General features: G+C 41.5%; 1 protein-coding gene across 1 annotated transcript in view; it reads left to right on the forward strand.

The window, feature by feature from the left end:
• LOC139303924 (dnaJ homolog subfamily C member 13) overlaps positions 1-13534 on the forward strand; it is a 31218-nt gene extending 17684 nt beyond the window's left edge. Inside the window, exons 22-57 of the mRNA XM_070927736.1 lie at positions 287-304; positions 1156-1238; positions 1317-1470; positions 1680-1783; positions 1878-2037; positions 2129-2191; positions 2284-2385; positions 2490-2594; positions 2860-3062; positions 3231-3315; positions 3427-3581; positions 3782-3827; positions 3945-4099; positions 4214-4415; positions 4533-4648; positions 4849-4927; positions 5017-5152; positions 5315-5499; positions 5639-5713; positions 5830-5949; positions 6401-6796; positions 6915-7028; positions 7337-7453; positions 7694-7871; positions 7981-8072; positions 8155-8254; positions 8347-8421; positions 8521-8633; positions 8723-8892; positions 9038-9080; positions 9163-9336; positions 9434-9613; positions 9801-9941; positions 10061-10204; positions 10347-10446; positions 12334-13534. Of these exons, the coding sequence (XP_070783837.1) occupies positions 287-304; positions 1156-1238; positions 1317-1470; positions 1680-1783; positions 1878-2037; positions 2129-2191; positions 2284-2385; positions 2490-2594; positions 2860-3062; positions 3231-3315; positions 3427-3581; positions 3782-3827; positions 3945-4099; positions 4214-4415; positions 4533-4648; positions 4849-4927; positions 5017-5152; positions 5315-5499; positions 5639-5713; positions 5830-5949; positions 6401-6796; positions 6915-7028; positions 7337-7453; positions 7694-7871; positions 7981-8072; positions 8155-8254; positions 8347-8421; positions 8521-8633; positions 8723-8892; positions 9038-9080; positions 9163-9336; positions 9434-9613; positions 9801-9941; positions 10061-10204; positions 10347-10446; positions 12334-12431 (4581 nt within the window). The 3' untranslated portion in view covers positions 12432-13534. The remainder of the gene's footprint in view (positions 1-286; positions 305-1155; positions 1239-1316; positions 1471-1679; positions 1784-1877; positions 2038-2128; positions 2192-2283; positions 2386-2489; positions 2595-2859; positions 3063-3230; positions 3316-3426; positions 3582-3781; positions 3828-3944; positions 4100-4213; positions 4416-4532; positions 4649-4848; positions 4928-5016; positions 5153-5314; positions 5500-5638; positions 5714-5829; positions 5950-6400; positions 6797-6914; positions 7029-7336; positions 7454-7693; positions 7872-7980; positions 8073-8154; positions 8255-8346; positions 8422-8520; positions 8634-8722; positions 8893-9037; positions 9081-9162; positions 9337-9433; positions 9614-9800; positions 9942-10060; positions 10205-10346; positions 10447-12333) is intronic.
• Positions 13535-13780: the final 246 nt, after the last annotated feature.

Here is a 13780-nt window from a genome sequence, read left to right on the forward strand (position 1 = left end):
TCCGTCGTTTCATGTTTGCACCACATGCTCCATATATATTTGTTGTCAGCAATTCATTAGGTAGTCTTGGGAAATATATGAATCTAGTGGATAGTCAGCTAATAAATCTGAATGGTTCAGCGATAGTTTTGTGGGTCGATCGCTTAGTATGATGTACTCTAGTGACCTGTGACCCTTTTTGTTTCGATTGATCTCTGTCTGATCTGAGGAACAATAATCTCTCTGTGTTGTCTCTGCCCCACCCTCCCCTTGTCTTGTATGGTTTCTCTGCTGTCAAACAATGCAGCAGGACAGAAATAACCTGGTAAGTAGGACTGACCAATGGGATCCATGCTGTTTTCTTTCCATGTTCTTTCTCTTGACAATTTTTCCATCTTCACGTTACATATTGAGTGTTTCTTTAATTCAGCCAGGCGATGACGTATTATCATCTTCATTGTATTTCCACGTGTGTCTTCAAATAGATGCAAGAAAAGTGAATAATATATTATACAGTAGACAATAAATGCATACATTTGAACACGTCTCTTCTTGTCCTGCTGCATGTTCAGAGTGCATGTAGTGGTTTGTCTTCTATAAATAATGACCACATTTAGTTTGAGACATGAGTATAATTACCATAAACTGAAGGACCTTTGCCAAGTGGCCTGTAAGGCCTCTGGAACAGGATTTTACATTGCTGACACCATTTTTGATTTATGCAAGAAATTTGCCGCATTGCTTTATGGCACCAATTAAAAAAATGTTTACCTTGCAAGTAATAAGTGATATCCAACTTAAGGTTGTAAGGCTCGAGTACAACATCATCTTTGCAACAGGAATCAACAGATTTATGAGAATTTAATGTTAAGAAGCACAAAATGCTTCAAAGTGCACGCTCGCCAAATATCTGTCTCGCCCAGCAAGGATTACAGAGCGCACCCAATTCTGGGATCCCATCTTGGTTTTGTGTGTCATATTTTCAATGTTGGTGCAATAATGATAATTGTTTTTGGGTGTTTTTTTCTTTTCATTTCTGGTGTCTGTGTAAAATGTTTCTCATGTTGGTCATTTTAACTTCACAACTTTCTTCATGCCGTAAGCTGAAAAAGGACAAATGTTGAATGCTGTGAATAATAATGGACTGACTTTTTGCATCTTTTCATTCATTTTCAGAACCCAAACCAAAAGCCTGTCATCTTGAGGAAGAGACGGCAGAGAATAAAGATTGAAGTTAACTGGGAGCTTTTCTACTACAGGTAAAACTTTCTAGTCATAACAGTCTGAAAACAGTTTTTCCAGTCTACCATCCTAACCTGCTCTTCTGTCCTCTCAAGATTCCAGCTCGACCATGCACGGTCCAACCTCATCTGGAACCTGAAGACACGGGAGGAGCTGCGGGACGCTCTGGAGGGGGAGATGCGCGCCTTCGGCGTGGACCGCGAGCTCGGCAGTGCCACCGTCATCTCCTGGAACCACCAGGAGTTTGAGGTTTGTGCTCAGCTGAAGTATGTTACAGTCACTGCTGTCTGGATCTCATGACTGTCATTTGATTATCAATATCATCAATATCAGACACACAGGCCAGACCAGCATATATATTGATACTTCTTTGAGTCCTACAGAGAAATACAGGGTTATTCTGACAACCAAAACAAATAGTGTGAGTGAAATTTGTCTGTATATGTTGTTATTTGCAGGTGAAATACGAGTGCCTTTCAGATGAGATAAAGATCGGGGATTATTACCTGCGTCTGCTGCTTGAGGAGGATGAAAACGAAGAATCGAGTGCCATCAAGAGATCGTAAGGCAACAATACAACAACTGAACCAACTAACCGTAATATTATCATTCTGCACTGAATCCAAAAACATGCTTCTCCCTCTCTTTGCTCTTAGATATGAGTTCTTCAATGAACTCTACCATCGCTTTCTGCTTACACCCAAAGTTACGATGAAGTGCCTGTGCCTGCAGGCGCTCGCTATAGTCTATGGGAAGTGCTGCGAGGAGATTGGCCCCTTCACAGACACAAAATACATTGTGGGCATGCTGGACCGAGTGAGTACAAACTGCTACTGCAACGGCAAAGGATGTGTTTTTATGTCCTTTAATTAATCCTGAAACTCAATATACTCTTGTGTGGTTACAGTGTACAGACAAACTGGAAAGAGACAGACTCATCCTCTTCCTCAACAAACTCATCCTCAACAAGGTAAAAGCAACACTGTGTCTTAGAATTTCCTGTTCATTAACGCACATTTCTATCTCTTTATCTTGGCTAATAATTCATTGTTTGTCCTGCAGAAAAATGTGAAGGAGGTGATGGACTCAAATGGAGTGCGTATATTGGTGGATCTGCTCACCTTGGCCCATCTGCATACCAGCAGAGCTACTGTGCCCCTCCAGGTAAAACATGGCTATAGCTTTTGAGTTATATTACATGAAAAGAATGGCTCTATTGATTTGTTGTAATTCAGTGTGTCAAACAGAGGTCCTCTTAATTTCCACAGAGCAACGTGCTGGAGGCAGCGCCAGACATGAAGAGGGAAAGTGAGAAAGAGTGGTACTTCGGTAACGCAGACAAGGAAAGAAGAGGACCTTTCAGTTTTGAGGAGGTATGTGATCTTCTTAAAATGTATATATTGTATTTGTATAATAAAGTGAAAATTAATTAAAAAAAAGTTAATGTAAGTTTATGCGATCCAGAGGAGATATCTTGTGAAATCGTTGAATTCCCTTGTTATTTCTTTCATTTTGGTCTCTTGAAGTTGCTGCAATTTGATTTTGAGTGGATTTTTTTTTTTTTTATTGTTGCTTTTCATGTTCTTTTCAACCACCCATACTTATCTTTGCGTTATGTTTTTACTTTTCCATCTCCAGATGCAGGAATTTTGGAGCACAGGTGTCCTGACAGCCAAGACACGCTGCTGGGCTCAGGGGATGGATGGTTGGCGTCCCCTGCAGGCCATCCCCCAGCTAAAATGGTGCCTCCTGGCCACTGGACAGGCAGTGATGAACGAGTCGGACCTGGCTACACTCATTCTCAACATGCTCATCACCATGTGCTCCTACTACCCCAGCAGGTGGGTATAGCAGAAAGTACCTATGTGGTTGTAAGTCCAGAAAATACCTCCCTTTTTATGGTTTTATACTACAATGGTTAATGGAATGATATTATGTGTGATGACTTTTGGTTGAAACATTAAACCATTAGGCCGTGACTACAGCATGTTTATTTACCTTTTACTCAGGGACCTAGATAATGCCATTATCCGTCCTTTACCTAAGATCAAGAGGATGATCAGTGACAACGCTTGCCTCCCTCACATTGTTCAGGTAATTGCACAATCTGAATCAGATTTTATTTGTCAATACAATGATGTCATATCCGCTATGGTGAATTGCTGAAGTAAATAAAATGACATTGTTTTCCTTTGTCCACTCCAGCTGCTGCTGACCTTTGACCCCATCCTGGTGGAGAAGGTAGCTAATGTTTTGTACCTGGTGAAGCAGGACAACCCTAATCTGCAGCGCCTCTATTTAACTGGGGTCTTCTTCTTCATCATGATGTACACAGGCTCCAACGTGCTTCCTGTAGCAAGGTGAAAACACACAATAAATAGCATTTTGTACCAACATACAAACATGCTAAAGTTATCCCCAGAAGTGTATAAAGAATGGTAATTTTTAAGATATTTAGTCTTTTTATTCTATGAACTCATCTTGATATGATATTTTACACATTGCCACTAGTAACATGCACTGTTGATCGACCTCTGGGACATTCCTGTGGTTTCTTTAGGTTCCTGAAGTACACACATCTGAAACAAGCCTTCAAATCAGAGGAGGTAAAGTTTATTTTTGATACAGACTTTTACCTTATAAATTACAATACAACAGGTTGTATCTTATGAATCCAACCTCCTTTTTAAAAAGAGTATTTGCGTGTTGTGCCTCCCCTCCAGTCTAAGGGCCAGGACATAGTGCAGCGTAGTGTTCTGGGACCGGTGCTGCCTGAAGCCATGGTGTGTTATCTGGAGAACTACGAGGCTGAACGCTTCTCAGAGATATTCCTTGGAGAATTTGACACACCTGAGGCCATTTGGAGCAGCGAGATGAGGTAGATATTAGTCTCTATCATGTTAAATTAGTGTGCTTTTAAAAGGCTATCAGTGTAAGTCGGCATGTGTTTTATAGAAATTTTGATAGCTCGTGTGTCAACTCTTCGTTTCAGGCGGATGATGATTGAGAAGATAGCTGCCCACGTAGCTGACTTCAGCCCCAGACTGCAGAGCAACACGCGGGCCCTCTACCAGTACTGCCCCATCCCTGTGATCAGCTTCCCTCAGCTGGACAACGAGCTCTTCTGCAACATCTACTACCTCAGACATCTGTGTGACACCATCCGCTTCCCCAACTGGCCCATTCGAGACGCTGTATGTCTCTTTTTTTACTTATTTATCCAAGCTTGTGCTTCTTTATCAATGTCCTGCTTGTGTTTTCCAAGAAAAGGCTTCTTTTAACATTGTGATCCACCACCGTTATCCCTACAGGTGAAGCTGCTAAAAGACACTCTTGAAGCCTGGAAGAGGGAGGTGGAGAAAAAGCCTCCCACTATGTCTATAGATGATGCCTACGAAGTCCTCAACCTCCCCAAAGGACAGGGGCAGTGAGTGGCCTTTGATTTGTTATCACTATTCGTCTTGTATACCAAATCATCTTTATTTATTAGTTGCAATAAACGTGGAGTTTGTGGGTGAGGATGGAGAGGTGGGTGGGATGTGGGAGATAACTTGTTTCAGTGTTCAGTGTTGGATAATGTGGAATTTGAAAATAGGACTCTAGAAGTGTTGACATTTTTGTCCCCAGGCATGAGGAGAGTAAAATCAGGAAAGCTTACTTCAGACTGGCGCAGAAGTACCACCCTGACAAGAACCCAGAGGGCAGGGTACGTACTGTGACCCTTACTCACATGATATGTATGTAAGGGCTTACATAGCTTTATCCACAGATTTCATTTCAACTTGTATTTTTCAGGACATGTTTGAAAAAGTCAACAAAGCCTACGAATTCCTTTGTACGAAGTCTGCACGAATCCTGGACGGCCCCGACCCAGAAAACATCATCCTCATCCTCAAAACTCAGAGCATCCTGTTCAACCGACACAAACAAGGTATATAGATAAATAAACTTTCTTTCATTTTTGTTTTGTTATTTCTACCTATACATTTTGAAGAATTTTTCTGAATTATTACAATATACAAAGGTTCATTTGAGTGTGTTGGTTGTGTTAGAGATTTTTAACTAATACTGCCTTTCCTCTGGAACTGAACAGAACTGGAACCTTACAAATATGCCGGTTACCCCATGCTCATCAAAACAATCACAATGGAAACGGAGGATGGGCAGCTCTTCTCCAAGACCTCCCCTCTCCTCCCGGCCGCTGTTGAACTGGCCTTCCACACCGTGAACTGCTCGGCCCTTAATGCAGAGGAGCTGCGCCGTGACAACGGCATTGAGGTGCACACACATTCACAAATCCTGAAATATCAGCCGGTCTAATTGAGACAGTATAGCTGTCCATCTTTACATAGACGTGTACACTGTGGTGTGTGGGGAACTGTGATTGAATGAATAATACATTTTTATATTTAATCAGGTGTTGTTGGAGGCTCTTTCTCGGTGTGTTGCTGTATTAACTGCATCCAGCAAGCCCGATGACATGGCTGTACAGGTAAAATGATCTCAAAACACTTAATTCACCAGTAGTCATCTTTCTCTTTAGAGATGAATACTGTACTGCTTGTAGTGTATTCTTTAACACTTTTTCAACACTTGAATGTGCCACAGGTGTGCGGGCACATCTGTAAGTGCTACAGTGTCGCAGCCCAGTTTGAGGAATGCAGGGAAAAGATCATCGAACTGCCCAATATCATCAGGGACCTCTGTCACATCTTGTTCTATGGAAAGGTGAGAATCTTGCATCTGCTATGTTTACTTTATTCAGAGTTTTCTGTCAGTCATTACAAAGAAAAATCGTCTTCTATATTTACTGATTTTCAACATAAATATGTCATTTTTACATTATCTGTGAGAATTCAAACCATGTAGAAATTATGCTTTACAGCCTTCAGTTGCAAAACATTTAGGATTTCCTCTTTTGCTTTACTAAAGAGAAGTTTGTCTTTAAGCCATCCTCTTCTTCCAACATCTTCCATTTTAAGAAGAACAGTTTCTAACAAACAATCTCCTTTTTGCCATAAAGTTGTATTGAGTTGCCGTATAGTTGTATTGTAAAATGCTACATGTAGCACCTTTTTGATGTTAGCTTTATACTTGTTCTGCCGCCAGACAGCTTCCTATTTACAAATATGTATTTCTCTCAACCTTGATTCATGTTCTCTGCCTCGCCTCCTCTCAGGGTCTCCCAAAAACTGCCACCCTGGCAGTACAGTGCGTGAGCTCCTTCGCAGTGGATTTCTTCCTGCAGACCCATCTGTACCACGCTGGTGTGCTCTGGCACCTGCTGGTCCACCTCTTCAACTACGACTACACTCTGGAGGAGAGCGGCGTGCAGGCGAGCCAGGACACAAACCAGCAGGAGGTTGCAAACAGCCTGGCCAAGCTCAGCCTGCTAGCTCTCAGCCGTCTGGGAGGCTACACCCAGACAACAAACACCACGGACGGGAACAATCCTGTTTCAGAGACCAACGGCATTGAGGGCACACCTCCAGAGAACCCCACCATCCGCAAGAGCTTAGCAGCCATGCTGACACCATATATCTCAAGCAAGCTGGGAACAGGACCTCCTGCTGAGGTATGTTGCACAGGTGGACAACCCTCCCTGGGTTGTGTCAGTGCTGTATGTCACCAAGCATTTACGCACATAAACCCCAACACCAAGCTGAGTTCCTCACGCCCCGTTGTGCATTTAGGTCTTGAAGCTGCTGAATAGTAACTCGGAGAACCCGTACTTGATCTGGAACAATGGAACACGAGCCGAGCTGCTGGAGTTCCTGGAGGGTCAGCAGGAGGGAAACATCAAGAGGGTAGGAATAACATCTATACTGTACTTTTTTCTTATGCCAAACTTTATTTATTAAATTTTCACACAAACAATACATAACAAGTGGCGTGTCAAGCTTCAGTTCAAATATTAAATATATGATAGATATGGTAACAGATGCAGATTAAAGCCACGTTTGGGATTGATACTCAAAGCATGATTACTGATGTTTATATTATGTTAATGGTAATTTATCTAATTGTTCATTTCATATATTGATATAAGTATATAGATATTATTGATGAGCTGTATCAGAGTCATCATGCATCCTCTCTGTGGTCTCTTTTATAGGGCGAGAATGATGATAGCTTTGGTGCAGAGTTTGTGTTCAATGATCACAGCAAAGAGCTGATAGTTGGGGAGATCTTTGTCCGGGTCTACAATGAGCAGCCAACCTTTCCTCTTGAGGTGAGTAGAAAAACCAGATAGTATTACAACCACATTCAATCAATTTTTATTGCTTGCCCTTTCTCATCAGTCTTCTGTCTACCAAAGAGTTTTTACGTGGAATAAAGACTGATTAAAAAACTGTTTTATTGGTAGTGTTTTTTCATATTTAATGGTCTCTTTGGTTTATTTTCAGTATAGAATAGATTTTATAATAGACCTTTTGTAATGCTGTAATGTGTTTTGCCATCTCTGTTGTAGTACCCAAAAGCATTTGCAGCCAGTCTTCTGGACTACGTAGGCTCCCAGGCCCAGTACCTCCACACTCTGCTGGCCATGAGTCAGAGTAACAAGGTAGAGTCCCAGCAGCATGCTGAGAGGCTCCGCTTCGCTGAGATGGCTTTAGAGGCTCTCCGCAATGTCATCAAGAACAACCCTGGTGAGAAATGACACTTCCTCAAGTTCTGCTTTGTCTGTCGAGGTGTTTTCATTTGGATGTCTTAAGTCCGGAGCTTCTTTTCTAAGCAGCTCGCATTGTATAATTTCAGGTTCGGAGTCCGAGTGCATTGGCCATTTCAAACTGCTCTTCTCTTTGTTGCGGGTTCATGGAGCTGGAAGAGTACAGCAGCTGGTTTTGGAGGTAGAGCTTCTTGGTCCTTATATCTAATTACTGTGGTTCCCAATATGTCCCTGCATTTTAGTGATATTGGTTTCCTTTGCAGGTTGTGAATACAGTGACATCAAACCAAGAATGCGTCAGCAACATTGCTGAGTCGCTGGTATTGTCCAACCTTCTGTTGCTGCTTCACTCGCTCCCCTCCAGTAAGAAGACTCTAAAAGATTTGTGCTTTTCTATACTTCTTGCGGTGTTGTATCTGTGGACTAAAACATGTTTTTTTTTTTGCATCATTTAGGCAGGCAAATGGTGCTGGAAACTTTGTATGCACTGACTTCTAACACCAAGATAGTCAAAGAGGCAATGGCCAAAGGTCAGTGTAATTCTGTTGTTTTTCTTTTTCTGAAGAATGCTCCACATTTATGTGAATTCTGAGTGCACAGATGCTCATGCTAATCTGTTTGCTCCCCAGGTGCTCTGATCTACTTGCTAGACCTCTTCTGTAACTGCACGCATCCCCAGGTTCGCACACAGACTGCAGAGCTCTTCTCCAAGATGACCTCAGACAAGCTGGTCGGGCCAAAGGTCAGTCTGGAAAATTTATTAATAACATAAATCATTCCTGTCCTTGTTGTGTTATCATGCATCATTTTCATCATTTGCTCTCTACCAAGGTGCGTCTAACGCTGATGCGTTTCCTTCCTGGTGTGTTCATGGACGCCATGCGAGACAATGCCGAGGCAGCAGTGCACATATTCGAGGGAACACACGAGAACCCTGAACTCATCTGGAATGACAGCTCAAGGGAGAAAGTGTCCACCACTGTCCGGGAGATGATGCTCGAGTATGACATGAGCCCAGTTCGATACCCTATTTAACCAATAGCTATTTAAGTAGTCAAGAGTGTGACAAGTGTGTTATATTGGAGTGTCCTCACTGTCTAATATGATGCTTAATATCACGTTCTTTACTTTCTTACATTTTTCCAGGCACTTTAAACAGCAGAAGGATAATCCTGATGTCAACTGGAAAGTAAGTGTAATAATATATAACTTATTATAAAACAGTAATATATGACTTAATGTAACCATAATTTCTTGCTTTGTGTGCTCAGTTGCCGGAGGACTTCACAGTGGCTTGTGGAGCAGGACAGAACGAGCTAGAAGTTGGTGGAGTCTTCCTGCGTATCTTTATTGCTCAGCCAGGCTGGGTGCTACGCAAGCCTCGAGAGTTCCTGGTGTCCCTCCTGGAGACCCTGACTGAGCTGCTGGAGAAAAACAACCCCAACGTGAGCTGCGTTATTGAGAAGCATTTGATGTTTTCACTTATTGTGTTGTCTGTCACTAGCAATTTCACCTCTTCCTGACATCTCTGGTCCCCTGCAGGGTGAGGCCCTGGAGACGGTTACCACGGCAGCAGTATGTCTGTTCAGCACACAGAGCCAGCTGGCCGACCAGGTTCCTCCTCTGGGTCACCTGCCTCGCGTCCTTGCAGCACTCAACCACAAGAACAACGCCGTGCCCAAGAGCTCCATCCGCCTCATCCACGTGCTATCAGACAATGAGGTGAGGAGCCAAATATATATATTTAGATTTCAAGGATTCCCCCTTGAAAATTAGAACCCAGACTTCAAACATCAAAATATTCACAACACTCTTTTTGTTAAACAACAAACAATTCATACTGAGTTTGTCTCCTTTCTGCATCACGATACGCTAACATTATTACCAAAAACCATCTCATTTTGTATAGCTGTGTGTACGATCCATGGCTTCTCTGGAGACCATCGGACCCCTCATGACTGGGATGAAATGTCGGGCAGACATGGCCGGACTGGCTTGTGAAGCTCTCAACCGCATGTTCCAGAAGGAGCAGACTGAACTAGTGGCCCAGGTAAACTCTCACCTTTTGTTGTTGTTGTTGTTTTTTTAATTTCATGTTGTTATTGACATTGTGTTTAATGATCATGTAAAATTAATAATAATAATGTATTTTATTATTGAACTGAACAGGCTCTAAGAGTGGAGCTGGTTCCATACCTCCTGAAGCTACTGGAAGGAATCGGACTGGAGACTTTAGACAACCCTTCAGCTACCAAGGCCCAGATAGTAAAAGCTCTCAAGTCCATGACTCGCAGTCTGCAGTTTGGAGAACAGGTATGATAGGAATACATGATCAGCAGGATTATCAATTAAAACCACTGTATGATTAGTACCCTTGATTATTTGCTAATTAAATAATTGTTCAGATTTACATCCTACTGGTTATATGACTCTTTGCCAATCACTGCATTTGCAGGTGAATGAGATTCTTGCGAAGTCCTCAGTGTGGAGCGCCTTCAAAGACCAGAAACATGATCTTTTCATCTCAGAGTCTCAGACCGCAGGCTACCTGACAGGTAAAGTGTTTCGATAAGCTCAACTTGCTATTAAACACTCAGCGTCACTAAACCTGACATTTTCTTAACAAGCAAAGCTGTTCAGTTTCTTTTTTCTGTGAGTGTTTAAAAGGTAAGTCTTGAGTGCCTTTCTCTGAGCTGTTGTTGAATCTTAATGCTTTGCTTTATCCTTGAAACCACCTTGTGGCTGACTCCTCACTTGTGCTTAAACCCAGCGACCCTCTCTCTCCCCACGTCCTATAACTTCCTGGCTCTGCCCTTCCCTTCCTCTTTGTCTTCCACATTTCCTCCTCAGGGGTATCCACTCCTTCTCTCCTGGCCGCCAGCAGCCCACTGCGAGGTGGGCTCTAGACTCCTAAGCTGGGCACTCACAGCCCTCCTCTCTCTTGCTCTGATGCAGGTAGACTTTGACCTGGCTCCTACTGCCATTCCTTGCCTCTTTACCTCCATCTTTGACCCACACTTAATTTTCCATTCCCACCTCTCCATCTTCGCTGTGCTGAAAATAAAGTCATACCATCTTCACCTCCATCCATGACTCTTCATCACACTCCAGTTTCAGCAATGAACAAAAATGTGCTTGAAAGTAGAAAATTAACAATTGGCGGGTAAAATAAAAAAATAAAAATGCCTTTCACATTCACACATGAATGTGATTACTGTCCCACGTGATGTGATTTGGGAAAGGCCATTTTCCAGTCTGCTGTGGGCTGAAAACGATAAAGCCTGAAGAAATAAAAATGTTGGCAGCATGTAGCCTGCAGTGGAAGGAAAAAAGTGCCTCTCAACAAAAAGTCAACCAAAGATGAAGAGAGGCAAATGTCATTTAGTTACTCATTAAAGAGTTGAGTTAAAATTATCTCTCATTCTTAATTTTAATGTGGTATATGTTATTATGCATTCTTATTTAAATACCAAAAATAACATAAATGGTCTATTTTTCAGTGTTATACAAAGCAGGTGTGTTATTTAGTAGGACAATGACATAGCCGTGTCTTGTAGCCAATCGACTAATTAAAAACATGGAAATGTTCATTTCTAATTGAAATAAATAGTATTAATAATTATTGAGTTACCTAGATAAGACTATGTCTTAAAGGTGTTAAATTTAAAATATGTTTGTATTTACTATTTGCATTCCTGTTCACATACTATTTATCAGTCTGATTTTTCTCTCTCCAGTATTCAACCTCAAACCATTTCGTTCATGTTACAACCATAGTGTATCCCTCATGCAAATGAAAATCACTCCTTTATGAATATACATGAGATCACATCCAGATGGTTGAGCATATGTATGCATATAAAGCAGCTGTATTGCCATATGTACCATAAAATGTTATGCTAACTTAGATAGACTCATAGGTTCGGTTATAAACCTCTAAAATTGTAATAATTAAACTAGAGTTGGAGTACTTAACATCTAACTGTATTTAAATACAAGTGAAGGGAATCAGAAAGGTTTGTTTACATGATGATGTGCTTTTATGACTTACAATTTCGGTTTTCCAGAATAACCAAAACATCAACGATGTCAGTCAAAGATGAGAAAAAATAAACTTTTTCCAAACTCTCAGAAACTACAAAAGCATAAATCACACATGGAAATCGATTTACATCCATCTCATCCTTTGACATTTATAAAACGTGTATCTATAAATGCTGCACTTGAGCAGATATTTATTTGTTCAATTACACATCATGTATGAAATTCTTTCATATTCAGCAACCTTTCCACCCATCCGTGAACATCTGTTAAAAGTAGAAGAAGTGATCCCTCCTCCATACACACAGTAGTTTAGTACATCATCACTCACCACTAGCGCTCCAGCTATCTCACCCAGTCACACCTGTACTGAGTCTTGTCTATCGTCCTGTCACCTGCAGGTCCAGGAGTAGCAGGTTACCTTACAGCAGGAACTGGCACCACGGTAATGCCAAACGTCCCACCCCCCGTGGACAACGACATTGGAGACCAAGGCTGACGGACACACACACAGTCACGCTCAGGCACCCAGACTGCCCTGCAGCTTCACGGCCGCAGCTCAGAGAGGGACTGTTCAGCTCCCAGACGACTGGATGGAGAGAGAGGATGACGGAGGAGAGCGGGCTGTCATTTGACCGTCACCAAAATCTCTGCAACACCTCCTCCAGTATCACTCTCCTCTCCCCTTTAAAAAAAAATGGCACTCAAGTCTTCATAAACACTTGGAAATTGTTTTAACGGATGACTACATTTGTTTTGTTTCTGTGCTACTTTTCTTGGTTCTTCTAATGACACACAGAAGAGTTTACTTTTTGTATGAATATATTTTTTACTCTAGATTTTGTTTTTTTGTTTCATGAGAAAGACATTGGCTGAGACTGAGGCTTATTATAGGTTAACTGTCTCTTCTCTATTATCTTGTTCCTATATAAGATATAAACATCCTGATTGGCTACACTTACCCTCAATCCTGAACAGAGGGCAGTTGGCCTCATTTGTGACGCATTTGTGCACAGGACCTATCCACCTCTTACATAAACATGCAATTTACTTGTCTATATAATGGATTATCATATGGAAAAGGAAAAAATGTTAAAATAGGAAATCAGAAGATATATGTTTATGATTTCTCTACCCTGTTTCTCCACAAGAAAATGTGACTTGAAGCCTCGTACTGATGCTGACCTCTTGTCTGGTTTGGTCAGGTCTAGTTCGATCCACTCTTTCAAAGGTGACACAGATCTGCTCTCCACATGTCCAGCTTCTTAGCCTCCTGTGATCTTAATTCATAGGTCATTCTGCTCTCTCTTTGAAGGCTACCCTTTCTGCCTCACATTTTATAAAGTAATTCTCCTTCCCCAGAATGCAAAAAGCACTAGAATATTTATAAGTGAATAATAACCACCGGAAATGAGCTTCTGCTAAGACGTGACGAATGACGTTGACTCTGATTATGAATCTATGTGAAAGACTAGTGCAATTTGTGAAATGTTCAATGTAATATTGCGTATATAAACTTTCTATATTGAATGTACATTCAAAAAAATAAATCAGTCGCACTTGTACATAAAATTTTAAGAATAAAAGGGAACCCACAGTGTTGTTCTTTTGTATTCACATTTGTGTTTGTCAAAGTAACAGAATGAGCCATTTAATGTTTGCTCTTTGCCAAAGAAGAAAATGAAGTGTAGTTTTCATCCCAAGCCAAGTTATCACATCATTACCATCTGATTTAAACCTGCAAGTGAAATACATGACTTCCAACTTTATAGGGCCGAAGGCACCACTGAGGACACTGAGATCATGTCTTCTGATTTGTTTTGTAGGATTTTGTAGATGTTAACACTT

Source organism: Enoplosus armatus, chromosome 21 (genome assembly GCF_043641665.1).
Source record: "Enoplosus armatus isolate fEnoArm2 chromosome 21, fEnoArm2.hap1, whole genome shotgun sequence".
Lineage (NCBI taxonomy): Eukaryota > Metazoa > Chordata > Actinopteri > Centrarchiformes > Enoplosidae > Enoplosus > Enoplosus armatus.